The 20,388-nt window shown below is 30.3% G+C and overlaps 1 protein-coding gene across 2 annotated transcripts; it reads right to left on the bottom strand.

The window, feature by feature from the left end:
- Positions 1-861: 861 nt before the first annotated feature.
- Positions 862-19,395, bottom strand: LOC132759142 (uncharacterized). Of its 2 annotated transcripts, none has more exons than XM_060750866.1 (6): positions 19,267-19,395; positions 7,717-7,826; positions 3,850-4,588; positions 2,873-3,036; positions 2,039-2,265; positions 862-1,287 (listed from the first exon to the last, which is right to left on the bottom strand). In XM_060750866.1, the coding sequence occupies exons 1-6, from the start codon at positions 19,283-19,285 to the stop codon at positions 1,116-1,118; spliced, it is 1,431 nt and encodes a 476-aa protein (XP_060606849.1). In that variant the 5' UTR covers positions 19,286-19,395; the 3' UTR covers positions 862-1,115. The 2 variants fall into 2 exon arrangements, with proteins under 2 accessions (XP_060606849.1, XP_060606848.1); XM_060750865.1 differs by lacking the exon at positions 19,267-19,395 and adding an exon at positions 8,713-8,906.
- Positions 19,396-20,388: the final 993 nt, after the last annotated feature.

The raw sequence follows: 20,388 nt of genomic DNA, 5'->3' as shown, positions 1-20,388 counted from the left end.
TACTCCAATTTATTTATTCTGTTCATAAAATATAAGTTATATAACAGATAACGAAAGAATCAAAATCTCTCGTCCATAGGCAGTATCACTTGACTATTTGGAAGGACTGGAAAAGTAACATACACATGACCATGGGTAATCAAACGATCATAAAAATGTTTGTTCTTAAAAAAGTTTATATGAACTGAAATAAATGTCAGATTCATTCTTTATATAACGTGACTAAACAACAGCGACAACATAAACAACAAATATTCACCGTTCATGATCATTTTTGTTGTGAACAGTTAAAAAGATCACTTTTTAATTTGATAAATTTAGTGAAAACACCAGTTAAATACTTATACTTTAGTTACCTCCCTTGTTTTCCTTTAAATGAATGAATAATAGGATAACCAATATATTATAAATGAGAAAATATATAAATAAATAAACAAGATAGCATTTTGTGTTTTTAAAAAGTAACATTTTAGAGCAACAAAATTAGGAGATCGTAAACATTTATTTCAATATGCAGCACTGATATTGTAACAACCAATCTTCTTATAAATCGTTCTTTTTATATTATTTTAGCTAGTCATCTATATTGGCTTACAAAACGTCACTGTAAAATGCTAATATCTTCATATATAAAATATAAATGTAAGTATTGCAAAAAATTACGTTTTAACATCTGCGGAATTTGACGTTGAAAATAACAGAACCATTTCAGTAAAGAAACAATATTTAAATTGTTGTTTTTATCAGATCTAATGATAGTAAAATTTCAAATTCACAAGCTAAAATGACCTCAATATTACAGGCACGTACTTAACACATAAGAGAAGAAATGCTGGTAAGTATAGCGCCACTTGTATAAAAAAAAAATAATAAAACAATTAAAGTTCAGACAAAATACACTAACACAGTACTAGTTAAGTTAAAATATCTTACACACATTTATAAAATATTGATAGCGTTCTTGCGGCTGTCCAAGATGTTTTGTTTTAATGTTTCTTGCTGCTGCCACGTGATTTTGCAAATCGCCGCACGAGTGTTCTCGTGGTGATTGAATGTATTTTAAGTTTCCTCCAGTCATTTATAACTTGAATACCTAACGAAACATAATCTTTAAATCATAAAATACCAACATCATTTATCCATAAAGTTCTATTTCTAAATCTATCAACCACATTTAAAATTGCTTTATCAAAAATTCTCTTTTTCTTGTTTCTGCATAATTTCCGGAAGTCGGAATAGCACGTGCGGTAATGATTTAGTGCAGCTGTAGACTCCGGTAGTTTTATTCTGAAATGATATGTATATGAAACATAATGTTATTAAGGTCATGTCATTTACATTTATAAGATATAAAATTCTTCGTTCAATATTGTACAAGAGCAAAATTTAACAATCATTCATGTAACTCTAGCTAATGTTTAATGAAGTAGTTTTTTTCTGCTACTTTATATAATAATGGTTTGGATTTTGTTAATATTGAAAGCACATGTTCTAAAATATTCTTATAAGGATGGAAAAAAAATAACTACGTTTTATGTGCTCGGAATAGGCCCTCACTTACTTCAATTTAATATCGAACTTCATATTTATTTAAAGGCACATTATCCTCAGAAATAAATAATTTTTTATCACTTCTTTTGAAATGGCTAACATGAATTTTATAATGTTTAGATAATTGTATTACAGAATGTTAGATGCTTGTTACCTAAAGAAAGTAACGATAATTGTGAGAAAAAAAAATTGTCATAAAAGTAGTAAAATGTAAAAAAAGTAGTATTTTGACTACCATACAATATACTAATTCACTATAACTAAACTTATTGCCAAAAAGCAACAGATAAAAAAGATGGTTCAGGTAATTGGCCAATGAATAACTTTTTGGATGCTATTAAAGTACGCCAAAAATTGAAAAAAAAAATCATTTCATGAGGCAAAATGAGCCTTTAAATATTTTCAAATCTTTTCCAAATAAAGAAAGTTTTCTTTAAACAAAATACAGTTTATTGAGCAGTTAAAAAGAACCAGCAGTGTCCGTTACCTTTCATATCCAGTCTCGGGCTCAAACTCGTGAGTATCGAGACTTTTTGGTTGAACCCGCCCTGGAATAAGGATATTTTTCTGTCGTGTGTAGAGAGCCGGTGTTCTCCGTAAATATTGCACAATGTCAGAACCACTTGTAGCTACAGTTTTATTCCAATCTTTTGCGAAAATAAAACTTTTTAGTGTAAATCCAGCAGCTTTTGGGTACTGTCTTGTGATATCATTCTGCAAAAGAAATAATATATTCTTTTAATGTGTGATATATAAATAACCTAAAAGGATATACTTCAATCAAAATGTTTTTTCTACTGTATTAGGTATCTCAAGTTTCCCGCCAAAAAATGCATATAATCGCCGTTCAGCTAGGTATTCAAAAATAGTGTTTGTTTTGTGAAATAGACTCCTTCTTGAATATAAACAGAGCTAATGCCTACACACTGACTTCTAAGTTCTTAAATTAACCCGACAAAAACATGGCCGATGGTGTTCCCCCGTAGGCGCCCCTTTTTAGATCCATTCAAGAACATTTTGTTATGAAATAGTATTAATTATCCATTTTGATTGGCTAAGGTAGCCGGTGTACCCAGATCTTGTTAATTGTATATGTCGCTATACAGAAACCAAAAACGGCCACAATGAGGATATAAACTACGGCTCGAACAGTATCTCTTCATTAATATGTATTTTATTTTCTAAATATTTATTATGTAGGGAACCCGTATTTGAAGCACTGTTCAACCTTAGCACTACATGTGTTTAATTCTTCTGCCAATCTTGACTGTACGTGTATTTCCTATATTATATTTGGCCAACCAAAAATACGATTTATTACCATCATTTTCTTTATGTTGCTGTGTTTTCTTGGTAACAGAAACTCGTCAAGGTCAATAATGGAGATGTACGTGTAACCTTGGAGACGCTGGTAACAATCGAACACAAACCACCTGTTCATCTTGCCACACACTCGCATCTTTACACCGATCTCCCGCTTCATTACTATAATAGAAAAATAGAAAAAAAATAATAATGATAAGGGTGGGGAAATACGAACAATCATTTTTTTTTACATAAAATCATTTAAATTAAACCTAATTATGGAATTTAAATATGCACAACTTATTAGTAATAAATTGTTAGCTGGAATAAACAAATGTCAATTGAAACTCTAAAATTTCAGTTTATTCCGAAGTATGTTCGGGCCTGATTATTTTGTGTATTTTAAAATACTTACTTTTTCTGTCCAGTATGTGCAAGTTTAATTGTAAATTTAAGATTTTTTAAAAAAACAAAATCTTAAACAGATGAGTATAACTAACAATATTGTGCTTGTTTACAGGTTAGGCTTGTGTGGTAAGTGATAAGCAAGGCCAAAAACATCAAGCTGACTGTTAAAAAAATCAAACACGTCAATTTGCGCCAAATGTTTTAAATACTAGCAATAATTGTTTGTATTGATTTTAAATGCTTAAAATTATACCATTCATTTAACAAACATGTAATAGTCCAAGAACACTAATTTTCATTTTAAATAATATCTTTTGCCCCGTTAATAACAGTCCGCGGACGGACGGACGTAAATTAATTAGACTCTGATTCAGGAATGGTAGAACATTTTACAGAATCATTTAGGTAACTGTATAACATAATGCCTCTAATTAGCAGCTGATTTTATTCAGATTTATATATTACAAGACCCCAAACAATTAGTTATCCAAAAACGTGACTACTATTCAGAAATCCTGTTTTGAAGTGGAGAAGATAAAGAAACCTGTATGATAGACTTGCAATACACGAAAAACTTTTACTTACAACCATCTTTCTTCCATGGAAAATCAAAATGTCTTCTTTCTAAGAAGCCTGTATTTGTATAATGCTGTAGAACTGTTTCTATGTTTCTTGTTAAATTATACGTAAACATGAATACTTTGTCTACTTTCATTTCACGGTAATATTCCATCCAGTCTACCAGGAGCTTCATATCTACAACACCGTAAACTATTTTTACACAAATTGCAAATGATTCTTTCGGTTGAAGTTTTGGTAGAAATGGTTTCACATACACGGATTCGTCCCTCGGACATGGCTTCTTTCTGAACTCAAGAGTTACACCCCTTACGTCTACTAAAGGTCCTCGAATGGGACATGTAAATTGTGTTGCAGCTAGTCTGCTACTTTTCCAGAAAATTTTCTCAGGATCTTTAAAGTAAGAAAATTTATCAGTATTCCATAAAACACAGCACTTGATACTCGCCAACCGGTGCTTCATAGCCTCCCAACCGTTCAATTTAATTTCGCGTTTGTAGCCTCCCTTTTTTGTAGAATTTGAGCCAATGGCGCTCAAGATAAACACCGCCAGAGCCTCTCTTTCATATTGGCGCCATTGCAGTAAAGTATCTTGGAACGGTGATTGCGTTGTTGTGAGGTTATCATCTTTATCAGACCGTTTATAAGCAAGATGTTGACCACTGTTTGTTAAAGTATCAGTCTGTAAATATTTCCTAGACCTCACCCGGAACGACTCACCGTTTTGATGAATGATTAGATAGCCCTAAAATAAAAACAAAAGGTATATATTTTTGCGGTTTACATTATGACAAAATTGTCTTAAAATGACTTAAACCTGAATTTTTTTATCTTAATAAGATTTAATCGAACTGTTTGGGTGGCAAGTTTTCGAAGGAAAAGAAATTATAATTGCCAGTTAAACAAAATAAATAATTTCATCAAGACAGAACAGAGCAGGTATTTTATTAGACTTATACAAAAGTATAACATCTTTATACATAATCGCCAAAGACATACATGGCACATACCTAGGCGATACTACAAAAGTTTAAACATATTCTTAATGTTGATGCATATTGCAAACAACAAAGTATCTACTAAAGACAAAGTTACTGCATTTGAAAATAAAATACATTTCTTTCCCTTGCTTTTGAATGACAAATATGCGCATTTTAATCTGTATAAACTAAATGTCATTGATTATGGCAAACATACTTTTTAACCTTCCATAATATATAAAACAAATATACTTAGATGTTCATTTATTAAGAACGAGTATGAGATTTATTGAATTTAAAACTAAAATAGGCTTAACGTTTCTCAACGTCGGAGTTACCTGAATAAAGTAAATAATAAATACAATATTTAATCTTGCATGGTAATAATAGTTCAACTGTGACGGACATGATAGTACACAAAGTTTTATAATACAGGCAGCGAAGTGAAACTAGTCAAACTTCGATAACAAATTGACACTGGGTAGTTAAGTAAGCAATTATGACACATACTTATACCGAGACGGAGTTTTATTATGTTACAATTGCCGTCCAATCTTAATATTTTATAACGCCCTGGTGCACAAAATGTATATTTCCTATAGATTAGACAATTGTATTTATTTTATTATTCTTTTACACAGTATATAAACGATTTGAACCCCAACCGGATCTTGTGAGAAGATCCCAGCATCTAAACGTACAATCAGGCGTAATGACACATTAAACTATTAAAAATCGGCTTGAATTTAATATGTTATGGTATGTTAACATTTGAATCATATTAAGAAATAATTTATCTTTGCTTAAATATACACCCATAAACTTCTTCGTAAAATATATGCGCATAAAACGCTGTGCTCTTCGCCTCATGTTTTGTTTATGTCAACACACGCCGATTACACAAGCAAATGTATGCCTAAAATTGTTTTACTTCACTATAACTCATATCTGAATCTTTGATTTATTGTCTTAACCTCATGTTACCGGACAGACACTTGTGAAAATATCTTTGAATATTGATAAAACATAGTTAATAATAGAGGCGACATTTTTGATAACTGTACCCGTCTTGCTAAAACAATTTTAATGATCTGTACCCTACTTGTGTTTTCACTGAACCATTACTTGCGAGTCACTTTTGATGATTTTTATTGTGTTTTTGTCGTATGTTCCAAATTTTTTTGTGCAGAATATGAAGTTATTGTGTCACAAGAGAAGGGTACATGTTTTACATGTAAGTACTAAAACTGCATATGAATGGAGGAGATTCGTCATGCTTTTACTGTCTACGAAAGTGGCTGTTTATACGAATCAGAAAGTCAATTATTTTTTGATAGGAATAATTAACTAAACAAACCTCATCTTCACTTTACCATTCATTTTTTCTTTGGAAAGATATAAAGCTAAAATATTACATATGTACTATATTTTTTTTTATATTTTAGTTCTACGGCATTGTTGTTAGGTTATATAACGTCACGTATCAATAAACCTCGAAATATCATGACAAGATTTTTTTTTGCAGATTACTTATTTCAAACATGTTGAAAGCTTTACACCTACCGTTGATTTCAGTCTGCTTTTTTAAACACTGTTTTATATTCTCAGAAATTCATTGACTTTCTATTTCTGACATGTACGTCAGTGTTTCAGCAATTGGTGTTATAAAACTTCTTTTTTTCGTTTACGTTATTGGCTGTAACGCTGAATTTTTTAAGTAGGAAATTTTATTCTGATTATTATTTATTCTTATTTTCAAGTTGCAGTCTGGATGGCGAATAATTATGTGGTCAATGATGGCATTGAAATTCGTAGTCTTTACTGAACAGTATATGCAGTTTTATTCTTCCATGGTGATCCGAAAGAAAAATATACATAGCATTATATATTTTATTAAACAAATGATTCTCGGTAAATACCTTAGATCCCACCTTATATACTAAAATTCTATTACAATCATTTATATTTTCTGGCAATAATTGATACAAAATCGCAATGAACGTAAACTTTTTCTCCAATAAATCTTTAAAAATACTCACAAGTCAGGGTACAGATAAATTTCGTAAACTCACAAGTAGGGTTCACAATCACCAGCAAGTAACGTTCAGTTTACGGAAATGACCTCCTTGGTAAAACTCTTAAATTTATGTTCAAGATACAGCAATATGTTATGCATATGACTAAATTATCGTTTGTTATTGATTACTTTAGTTGTTCAATATCACAATTCAATGTTTAATTAAATCAACATTGGAATAAGACGATTTTTGTTCGTGTTCAGTGTTGATCACCTGAAAGCTGTTCGTGAGTTTCGATTATTTTATAGCCTTCGTGCTAATGTTTATGTTTTGCATAACTTAGACGTTTAATAAAGTTTCTCTCTAATAATATAAATATAGATTTACTAACCTAACGTCCATCAGTATCAATATAAATACCAATATCGTAAGCAAGTGTAGTGGCAGAATATGGCTGACACTAAAATCTTCTCACAAGATCCGGTTGGGGTTCAAATCGTTTATATACTGTGTTTTAAGAATATTTTTGTTGACAAAAGCTGTATTTTATATTTCTGTAGATCTACAATCAATTTGCATTTTTTCATACAGCATCACGTTGAATAATTATTTTAAAAAAAACGCATTTATTATGTAGCACTGTTCCCCCTGTCATTTATTAAGACTGTTGTATGAAAAGTTAACCTTTAAAATTCGGATTTGTTCTGCTTTGAATTTTGAACAGTCTACTTGAAGGAATTTCAATGCCAATATATAAAAATTGAACTACAGTAAACGGTCTTGGCAAATTGCATAAATGTGCATAGTTCTATGCCAGTGGCCATGGCTAATCATTTTCAGATTCGGTATTTTATATAGCTTAAAGATAGCCTTACCGTGCGGGACTGTTGTAACAAACTGTTCTGTATGAGCAAACACATTACGCACATGCACAATACGAACAAAATGGTTCGTTCTAGATACTTCTGTAAAGCCACCTTCATATCTGAAAAAAAAAATCATCTTTATTCATCTTAATTCTGCCACATCTTAATTCTGCCACAATACTAAAAGCGTACCTTATCACAGCATACCGTGTATTACCGTATACTGCAGCTTTCCGTATGTTACCGTTATATTTTCCTTAAAGCGTACCTTATATTACCATATACTGCAGCTTGCGGTATATTACAGCTGCACGTTTGTACCGTCACTTTTCATTGGATAATGGTGACCTTAATATAGTTTTATATACACGGCTGCTGTCAATTTATGACTGCGGCTCGGGTTATATATACAAGCAACCGTTTATATAGGGCCATATAACCTGTCAAGAATCTTTATAACTAATAATTTTTACAGCTTACCGTATATTACCGTATACCGCAGCTTACTTTATATTACCGTATACTGCAGCTTATCGTATATTAAGAGACCTTCTCTTTTATATCATCGTGTATAATATGGGTAACATATATTACAGCGTATATCATATAATTATGAATGAAATATAAAGAAATATTGATGAATAGAATGCGTATTTTCATTTTCCGTATTTTCACTGTAAAAATTATTGTTCATTGCAGTGAAACATATTTTCGTATTTTCACTGGTGTCTTGCCTGACTATTTTCTTCGTAATTCAGCCAATACACAAAATTAAAGGAGAAATTTAGGAATTTTAAGAGTTTATTGTTTAAATAGTACAAGCTAAGCTTTGTCATTTTCATTTGTATATATACATGTTGTAAATTTTTTTCCAGGTCGTGTTTTCGCAAAATAAAAATGTGATATTGTGACAACAGTTATCAATCTATATATATATATATATATATATATATATACATGTATCTCACTATTCTTATTTAAAAATCAAAAGTAAGAAGAAAGTACCTGTTTTATACGAATTATATTCCATTAAATCAGTCCAACTATTTCCGTGACGTTAATTCCCTTCCCATGTTCACATTTTCCCTCTTATAACTCCCACATCATAAATATTAGATTGTAAGCGCAAACAGTAAAGTTGGTCAGAAGTACGTTTTAATAACTTGAGAAAGAAGGTCAAACATTTTGACTGCTAAAAGAACATACCTTAAGGCATTTTAGCTTCACAGCCCGGTCAAGCATAACAAATACTGTATATAGTGACCGCACCTTATGAGAGGATTAAAGGTGTTAGACTGACCATTTACACCGATATTTAGTAATATTATAACAGAGGTCAAGGGTTGGAATATTTTTCTTCTCTAATCCGATTAAGAGATATAGTGAATAAAACGGGAAATGTTAAAATATCCGTGAATGATTCAATATTTAAAGTTAACCAGACTTGGATTAATCTGTCTAAGAGTTCTAGCTATTTTGGCTAGTTATTGTCATATATGTGACATAATTTTGGCGACTGTTGCCTCAGTTAAAGAATCTTTGTCAACTTAAGTAACATAAATAACTTATGTTTCTTTAGTGTTAAATGATACACTTAACAAACGGAGATGATAAATACAAAAATAGGTATGAGTACCGGAACTAACTAAAACTAATTTTACATAATGACCATTTACAATGTAATTGCATCCGCCATCTTTGTGTTCACTGCTTTCGAGAGACCTTCTCTTTTATATTATCGTATATAATCTGGGTTACTATTATTATAATGACGAAGTAAGTCATTAATAATAGCTTAAAACGATAGGAAATACGAACAATTTTACCATACCAGGTTGGGTCCGAGGTGTAAGCTTAAACTCAGATCTTGAAGTATTTGATTAGTTAGAAATATACACCGACCAATGAAAAGCACGAGATTCGAGGTCTGCTTTCTGTTTAGAAAGAAAGTTTTACAACTTCGAGGCCAGGGGAAATTAATAGATCTAGACATGAAATTTTTATCGTCAGGCACTATAATATTTTACGATATTTCAAATTCAAAACAACCGTGTACTACCTATATGCATTGGCTTCAACTTCAAAATAAGTTTGAAGATTTTATTTAATTTGTCTATAATTACATACATCTTTATGCAAATTTATCAAAGTATAATGTTTTATGCCTTTGCTTTGATGGGTTAATTTTCGAAAGTGTGGGTTGTACTGCAGTTATATATATGTGTGCGAAGATGCCAAACAAGTGTTCCCGAAACAGTCAATATCTAATTTTCTGGGAGGGAATGCGAACTTTTTTACAAAATAGTTTTGAAGTAATAAAGAATGAAGGGCATAACTCATATTGTCAATAATTAAACACACATGAAGAATAAAAATTCTTATTTTTCTTCTGTAGAAAGGTCAAACATGTGTTTTATGATGTTATAATATTTGATTAAGAACATGTGAGATGCTTAACATCTAAAGCAAAAAAAACAAAAAACAAAACAAACAAACAAAAAAAAAACCGCTGAATATGAAATAATTTGCAATGAAGTAAGCAAAATGTAAACAAAATGGTGTTTCGACTTCCATACAAAATGCTTTATCTCTATAAATGTACTTTGCCAAAACGCAAAAGAACCGAAAGATGGCCCAATTATATGATCAATGAATATATAAGTTAAATACGTTTATTTTGTTAGTTTTATTCTCTAAATAGTAGTATTTTAAGGCTCAATGAACCTTTAATTCGTCACGGAAAACACACACAAGGATAAAACCAAATACCATCTTTATAATTGGCTTCTTACTGGTCTGGTCAAATGTGAGGAGACGAATTCAAGTTGTTGGGATTCAGTGTAAATTTTCTAAATTTTACAGATCACGTGATTTCGATGTATCAATGAAGCTTGTGAAAATGTTATTACAAGATACTGTCATGAACGCATTATTTTATATTATAAGTCAATATTATTCTGTTGACCGGTGCAACATGTATCTAATGGTAAAGATAACATGGTCTTCCTGAATAAATATCTTACGGCAGAAAATGATTCATGCTATCAAGAATTGAATCATTTATTTGAGCCTAGTCACGACAAAATCAACATAGTGCGTTTGCGACCACATCCGCGCAGTCTGATCAGGATCCATGCTGTTCGCTATCAGTTTCTCTACTTGTAATAGAGTTGGTAAGCGAACAGCATGGATCCTGATCAGACTTCGCGGATGCGCAGGCTGGTCTGGATCCATGCTGGTCGCAAACCCATTATGTTGGTTTTGTCGTGACACGGCTCATATATAAACGATTTACAGATACAAGTATTTATATTAAATTGTATAAATTTATTCTCCATGACATGTTATTACCTATATACGATAAAAAAGAATAATTATATAACACGTGTTAATCATTATACATGTACATGTATATCTGTACAAATAGAGCGAATTGCCGGCAAATGACAAAAATCGTTGTTGCTATATTTAGGAGATCTGTAACAACTACTATGAATAATAAATGTAAATGTTCTGTCCCAAACATGTGTGCTAAAATTTAACGAAAACAAAACCAAAAAAAAAATCTACTTTATTTTTTCAAAATAATACCCTACTAGGATATGTATAACATGCGTAACTATCTTTGAAACTAATCTGCGTTGTTTTGTATCTGCTTGTACAGTTGAAGTAAAAACGGTGATATTGCGAACGAACGCATGTACACACCATGTCATTTTTATTTTAATTGGCATAAAAACTGACCAAAGTTGGTCATCTCTGTAGTATGAATGACTAGCGACAAGGACTGATGTTTATACAATTATTTGTAATGTTGACAAAACAAAGTTAATATTTACTAACACTTGCTGAAAAGTAAATTTCCAATATAACATGGGGAAAATGTGTTTATCAATGTACGGTTTGTATTATTATCATAACGATATGTAAATATTCCTTAAACAAAACTTCTGTCATACATTTTAGTACGCCCAATACACCTTTAAAATAATGGCCCTATTACATGTATTATGTATGGATGCAAATTGAAAATATCAGAAAACTTGAAAATTCTGGATTAAGTATTATTTTAATTGATTTTATACAGAAAATGAGAGCTTTCGTATGTAGAAAAGATCTGAACTCAGGCAAATGCCTGAAAGTTTGTACCCATGAATATGATATTATAAATACACTGTACGTGATATAACTGCAGGTATTATAGATATATATGTCTAGTATTTAGTATATAATTTTAGTCATGATTACAAGAAGTGACGGACTGATAGACAGATAGAGGAAATGGTTAAACAAGAGAGAAAACAGCCGAATAGATTGGTAAAAACTATATATGTAGCATAATTATATGCAACTTATTTTGAGTTCATTCATTGGAAAGCAACACATTTAGCATATGGCCCGGAAAATACAGTTCCATGAGAACAAATTTTAGTAAATAAACTTTTTGTAAGAATTAGAGAAAGGTAAAAAAATAAAACAGTATAAAATTTACCTAGTTGTATAAACCGATTTTCAGAATGAATCCATTTCCCGGTTTTTTGCGGCTTATCCATTAACATGTACATAAACAAGAAGTATTTATATTCCAATTAATTTTTATAATTTTTACAGTTGAATAGAAAATGGAACGTAGTGTTATAAAATGTCAGTAAACTGTGGTTATCAGAAATATAGGTACACATACCTAAACTGGTAAACGACTGTATTGTACATTTATAAAATGACACCTCCATTAAAGATCAACAAATTATGCAGACTGACCATGATTAAACGATTGACCGATTTGACCAAACATTGATCTATCTACTCGGGGCGTTTTTGTTTTCTTCCTTCTTGCATAAGAAAACATAAGGTTTAAGATATAAATTATCATATGGCATAAAATAGTTATAAAACTTTGCCTTTGTTAGCTTAAATTTATTACAAACTTACATTCTTTTTCTGCATATACAGTTGTCATATAGAGTAAGTATTTATTTAATTGTACTGGCAAACATTTCACATACATATACATTCAATCTGAGGCCTTTTGACATTCTCATTCAACTTGTTTAATTATGTTATGTTTAAATACTTGAATATAACTGATTGAATTTATTATGACGTGATTTCTTGATGCATGCATTGTAATAAATATACATGTATATGTATATTATGATGATGGGTGTTGAGCCCAAGTCAGAAATAAAGTATATGTTCTGTTCTGTTCTGTTCAACAATAATAAACACACGAACTGTGTAAATTAAAGGCACTTAAATTAAAGCCTGAGAAACGAATACAGTTTTCCTTATCGAGAAAGGGCATAATACACGAGATTAAAACATGTATAAATAATGGTTTTTGAGCATGTTAGACGCTTATTGTCGCTGAATGTGAAATTATTTGTCATAAAAGTAGAAAATGTAAAACATAGTATTTTGATTCCCATACAAAATAATAAATTTCTATAACGGAACTTATTCCCAGAAAGCAACAGCAGCAACATATGTTTCGGGTGATCGGCCAGTGATTAACCTTTAGGAAACTATAACAGGACGCATAAAAGGCTTTTCATTATCTTTTTAAGTATTTCGAACCCGCTCGAAACAAAGATTATTTCATCTTAAATAATGATGACTATTTCTATAGAATAGTCTCTGTTATTTGGGGAACAACTTATACCCTGCCCTGGTTATGACGTAGGTACTGTATCTACGTCATTTCCTTTTAACGCTGGCGTCGAATATTGTAACAAGGAAGAAATGAGTTGTTGAAAAAAATGGAAAAAATCGCTGATCAAAACAGCAATCGATAGTAATATCTTCTAGATATGAATCGATAAGACGTCGGTGATTTTCTGTGTGCCCTATAAGCAGCAATTTTGTTGATATTTTCCACGATTGAAGCGGATTTGTTCTTTGGTGGGAACATGGAACACTGAATCAAGCAGGATATTATATGGACAGAGAAGTTTTCTTATTCAATTTCAGATTTAGATATTCAACAGATTGTTGTCGAGAACAGTTTAAATTTAAATTATTTAGATCTATATTCATTGTTTTGTGAATTGTACTTTGTCTAGCTTTATGCTGACTGCTGTCGTAAATTGACAATTTTACTATGACGATCCATGGATCTACTCTCACCCACAGCTATTCATTTAGCTATGTCTGTATTTCGCTATAATGTTAAATCATTCGCGGTGTATTAGTTACTGATGGTAACGATGATGATTGTAATGAAAACCTTTAAAAAAAAAATATGATGGATCTACATAAATAATACGATGATCTAGCTAGGTCAGTAGGTGCACTTTGCTATTTTCAATGGCGTTAAGAATGGTAGAAGCAAGAAAGTTTTGTTAACTTTTATGCTAATTGTCCTGAATTAGGAAAAAATGTGTCTATTAATCTAACAGGTTCATAATAAATCAGTTATTATTAGCTAATCAGTTTTAAACTATATTTTATTTGCTTTTAAATCTTCAAAATAGATCTATAATTTTCTTTTTGCTGGACGAGATTGGTAGAATGTGATTAAAGACAATACACTAGCCTACTGGTCTGTATGGGAAATGTTGAAATAATGCGATGGTGATCAGCAGCGTCTTGCGCGGACTCCTGACATTTGATGAATTGTTGTATGTGATAAATTGGTGACTGATGTTAGTAGAGCTAGTAGTTTAGTTCCTTACAGTATTAGGTGAGGTATTTCCTGTTTAAATGTTTATTTTATACATTATTTTACAATGTGAAACCTAGGTTTAGATCTACAAGTTGAACAAATTAATTATTCAGTTATATTTCAGTATTTGTTTATTCATAGATGTGAATACATTGCCTTATTTTAGGGCCTCTTCTTTCCATGGTAAAAATTAAGTATGCATAATAAGCAAATTATGTTGGATAAGAAGGGGTTAAAATCACATTAAATAGAAATTGATAAATTAATAATGCACAAATAATTAAAAGATGCAGACTTCAATGCAACATCAGTCACATGAGTAAGATATTAGATAATAATAATTATAGTAAAATTAATAAACATTATATAAAAATAAAATAATAAAAATAAATTAATAGTAATAATAATAATAATGAATTGATAATAATAATAAATTATTAATGATGATGATAATAATACTAATAAATTAGTAACAATAATAATGAATTGATAATACTAATAGTAATAATAGTAATAAAAATAATGATGATGTGATCTAATGATAATAATAAGACAATCATGAATTCATAATTATTATAATAATAATAATAATAAATTATTGATAATAATAAATTAATAATAATAATTTTAAATAGACTACGTTGTTTATAATTCATGGTGTAGGCTACATTACAGTACAGATTTATAACAAATTATATTTGTCACACAATTTATTGCAATTTTGAGTTGACAAGTTGTAGTTCACTTTTCATTATAAAATTTATTTTCCATTGCACCTTTTATTTACTTTACACAACATAAAAAGATAAATATTTTAATATAATAAATGGATAGCTTATTTATTAAATGATTGCGAACCTCTTTTGATGATTTAGTCATAGTGAACACCATCCAAATATAAAAAACTTTAAATTTGAAAGTATATCATTTACTTTTTATTTTTTCTTATAGTTTGACAATAGATCTACACATAATTAAAACTTAAAAACTTTAATTTAGGAGGGTAGAAGTTTTAAATTTAGAGGTTAAAAGTTTTCCATTTCTTTAGGATTTCTTGTAATATCATGCTATATGATAGGTACTCATTCCCCTAAGCTAGTGATAAAAGTGAACACGCTTCTTAAAATTTTAGTGTTAAACACTGTTTGATAATATTTACACAAAATCATGCATTCAACGTTTAACTTTTCTTTTGTTGAATGTTGTTCAAAGGAAAGTCATTCAAGACAATTTTCTCTTGGCTTTAGTATAATACCCAACTTTGGTTTGAATTGCAAGACCAATTTTTATGTAAAACTAATAGAGAATGTGAGGTTTGATATTTAAAAAGTTAATATAAATCGTCTTACTTTAATTTCCGTGTTGAAAAACAATATTTTATTGTGAAAAGTACACCCTATTAAAATTTCAAAATAACATGGTTATGATATTAAAATGACATTGTGACTATTTTGTCATGGTCAAGTTATGCTGAATTGACTTTTAAGTTTATGTTTCAAAATATTGACTGAAAAAAAAGGTTATTGACCTACAGCTGATATTTTTAAAAATGTTAAGGATAAAATATAAATATGCCTAAAATATAAAAAAGACTGTTCCCAAATTTTTTATTAATTGAACATTTTGGGTAATTTCCAATGGCATTGATTTATCGTTCATAAATGGAAAGTACATAATCATTATAAAAAATTGAAAAGGAATTATGGCAAGATTTTAAACTTATTTGACTTTTCACCTGTTCACTCATTATAATTAAACCCTTGGATGGGCATTATGCATTATGTCAAAAATATCTATTACATACTGATTAATACTGTTTACATTCTATTAGTGTCAATTAAAATGTACAAATATTTTTTATAATTTTGTAATAAATTGATAAGCTCTTGACATTTATATAATTTTTTGTTCTTAAAAATGATTGCCTTTTTATCTTCATGGTAATAAACTTCGTTTTGATTTTTCTGTCTGGATTATTTTATTAACAATAAACATAATAAGGCACATAAAAACACTATAACTTTACAATGTTTAAATAAAATGATGAAGAGAAAGGATGCAAATACTTTGGCAATGTTCTAAGGTTTCACTTTGTTCAAAACTTAAAATTACCATATTATTAGGCTATTATTGTGTGTTCAGGCAGCTACTTAATTTGATAATCAAAAATGTCTTGGCTGAAAATCAGCAAATGCTTTCTGTATTGCAGATAGATTAAATGAATGTGGCTTTCAATTAAAAATAAAATGTAAATACATGTGTATTATTATAATCAAATGTTTATTTAAGTTCTATTAATTGGTTGAATTGACTAATGACCAATACAGAATCAAACAACTTTTAACTGACACTTATAGCTGGATGCTGCAAACTGACCAGTGTGAAAGAATATTTTGTGTTAATTGCTGATAACACTGGCAGTAGAATTTATGTCTAAACAAAAAGCTTTAAACCATTATTCTTGGAGTTTGGGAATTTAGTATGTTTTTGGCCAATAAAGATATTTATTAGTAAATATATTCCATGAAATCTATTAATTGTTTCAAATCTTTTACAGCTCAGTTAAGTATATTAGTATAAGTACCTATTTTAAATAAGCGCTTCACACAGTTGTAAGAAAGACAGTCCAGGACTGACCAGGATGGGTGGTGTGAAATGCTGCAGATTGAAAAATATAGCTCGAACCTATGTTCAATTGTGGCAACATATGTACAATTGTGGGGTAAAAAATTACACGTTTAATATTGCATGCTATTCTAATGACAATAGGTGCTAAGCATACTAAAAATGTAAATACAAGTGTTTCTGCCTTGTCGACGATATGATGCATTAAATTGTTTTGCTAGTTTTTCTTTACCGCATGGAGTGTAAGTGTTTACATCATGCGATTTAAAAACAAAATGGAAACCTGATTAATGTAACATTATTAAACATGTTGGTTGAATTGAAAGGATTCGAACCCATGGAATGCAATTGGAAATATTCTGCTCTCAGAGTCATGCAGGTCTCACGATCTTGATGGTCACTATTGTATTGGGCATATGTTTTCGGCCGCGTTGGTTGGTGGCTGCCCCCGGGGACCCTCGCCCACTTTGCGGCCCTCCAACCCTTCAGAACCATAATATTGAAAATTGGGAAAAAACGTTGGGGTTATGGAGTTCAATTATTATTAAGATGAGTGCTGAAAAATGTGCAGCGAGTTTGCATACCTTTACTAAATATGTATATATATAAATCATTTTTTTTTTTTTTTGTGGGGAAATGAAGGTAATTGGAATTTTAAAAGCATATACCAATATTAAAACATGTTTCAAATGAAAAATACTGCAGTTTAAATTGTTTTTGGGGGTGGGAGGGTTTGTGGGGTGGGTGGCCCTGATCAGGCCTGCCGCCGAACACCTATTGGCATAGAGTGGTTCAGGAAAGGTATATTTTGAAAAGTTGATGTGTAGATGCATAATTTATTATAGTTCAGTTGATTGAATGCACTTATTGTATACATGTTTATCTAGCACATATTTTGAAGCAGTTTTGAACGTTATTGCTAAATTGATATCTCGAAAACATGCACTGTCAAATGTATATACATTTAGCTAGCACATATTTGGACGCCAGTTTGAAATGCTTTTGCTTAATTCATGATCAAGAGAAATGGCACTGAACTCGAGATCATGATGGTTACTACCCAAATTATTTGTGTTTTCAGATTAGTGTCATATTTGATTTATGAGCGCTAGTTATATGCATATTTGTTGGAATGCTGCTTTATTTGTTAAGTTGAATTACCTACATGGCAGTGTTGTATTTAATAAATCATAGAATGGCTGGGCACGACTAATTTTTTTTAAGTATTCAATTCGCCGGAGCCAATAATAGTAAGTGAAAATATTGGGCGAAGCCAATATTTATGTTATTGGCGGAGGCCTTCGACTGGAAAACGGGGAAATCTCCCGTTCACCATCCGAAGTCTTAGTGGCGGCCGGCGAATAGACATTTTGTTGATACTGGCCGATACTGGTTTCTTGCTTCCCAGAACCAATTTCGCGCAAAAGTGTCCAATGCTTTCTGTTGTTTGATTGCTTCATATACATTTGTGGTGAAAATTTGACTATTTTGGTGAATGGGAAGAATTGGGAAAGACATAGTATTTGCTTTGATCAATTTTTTTCTTAGAACTACTGTTCCAAAAAGCTATTACAGGTTTTGTTTCCATTTGCTTGTTTTTGATTTTTGGTGTCATTTGTTTGTTTTGCTATGGATTGCCCTAACAGGGTTTTGTCATCCCGGTATCCAAACCCCTTTTGGCTTTTATTAATGGAGTCGTGCCCATTTAAAATTGCCAAAGAAAACTAAGACATTTACTTCAGTGAGAATTAAACATTACATTATGCCACTATGGTATGACTTATAAATAAAATTAGTTAAAGTATGATATTGTTTTGTTGTTGTCCCTAATAATTGAACTTCAGCGTATCTAAAGAATGAGCAACTGGAATTTCTTCAATCATGTAAACCGGGAAAGAGTTTGTACGACCTTGACCTACTTTAGACCTCATCAAATACCAAACCAAATTTCCTTTAATTATGACATGTTGAATGAGATTTGTCCTGTTATAAAATTAGAACAATTTCATTAAATATTAAGGGATTTCATTATTAAAATACAAAATTGGATTTGCCAATATTATAGAGCTTGGTCAGATGTATAAGCTTTCAAGAGAAAGTACAACTAATTTACCCTTCATATGTAATATTCCCTATTCCATGTAGAACTTTTTTGTTTGTTTGGAATTTTAGAAATTTCAAATATAGTTATACCAAAAACTGAGCAAAATCATAACTGCAAACTTTTCCGTACTCTCTTCAAGTCAAACATGTTAAAAAATATTAAATACCTTGTAAATCCATATACATGTATCTCCCGACGTTATGACATTGTTTTATTTTAATTCATTTCATTACTTTTAACAGTTAAAATCATCGTGTAAAAAGAATTATAAAGTCTGGAAATGCACGCCATTTTGATCAAATTCCATTTTTTTTACATTAACATTTAATCTATTAAAAAACACAAGTACTATTGCGAGACTGAAAAGCATTTTCAGCCAGGCTTATATATAGTTAACATAAACATTAAACAATGACAAAATTTAGCGCGTGAGATTTATAGATTTTATTCAGAACCCGTTTGTGATTTATTCCAATATCAATATTGACATAATTTAAGATCAAACAAATATAATGATTGAACAATCTCTATTTCAGCTTTTTATCTTCATCCTTACATTTTATGGACTTATTTAAGCATTTTCGTTCTAACAATAACTTACTCCTTTTAATTTTTTAAACAGAAACAGAACAGATGTTTGTTCTGTTTTCATTAAAATTTTAAAGGAACCACGACCGTGGTTTCCCCTTAAACCTAAAAAAAAATTTTTAAAATTTTTTTACTTTAATAAACCCGGGGCATTTAAAAAAGGGGAAAATATCCCAAAAAGTTAAATTAGACAATCTAAAGAAAAAAAAATTAAAAATTGTTTTTTTTTGTGTTTTCTCCTTTCGTTTTTTAAAAAAAGCTTTTTTAAATTTTTTAGGTCATTTTTTCCACGATTAAAATTTAAAAAATTTAAAAAAAACAAGAAAAGGGAATTTAAAACCACCCCCAGGGTTTTAAAAAACCACATTTTGATAAAATCAAAAATTTCTCAAAACATTTTTTTCCAAGTCCCGTTATGTAAAAAAAAAAAAAAAAAACCCTAAAAGGGTTTCCCCTTTTAAACCTTTCCCCCCTTGTTGAAATGAGAGAAATTAAGCATTTCCCCCCAACATGTTTTCCTTTTGCTAGCGAAAAATCCCTTATTCTTGACAGGGCTCTATACTTTTATACCTGATGTTTTGTTTTATTAAAATCATTTTTAAAAGATCCTGTATTTTGTAATTAAGGAGTAAAAAAAACCATTTAAGTGGAATTTTAAAAATGTATAGATTCTAAAATTTCTTCTTCTTAAAAATTCCCA

This window comes from Ruditapes philippinarum, unplaced genomic scaffold, assembly GCF_026571515.1.
Source record: "Ruditapes philippinarum isolate M1 unplaced genomic scaffold, ASM2657151v2 ctg8102_1_1_1_1, whole genome shotgun sequence".
In the NCBI taxonomy this organism is placed as follows: Eukaryota; Metazoa; Mollusca; class Bivalvia; order Venerida; family Veneridae; genus Ruditapes; species Ruditapes philippinarum.
The sequence above is the reverse complement of the archived record's forward strand: the minus strand, read 5'-3'. Positions and strand labels throughout refer to the sequence as shown.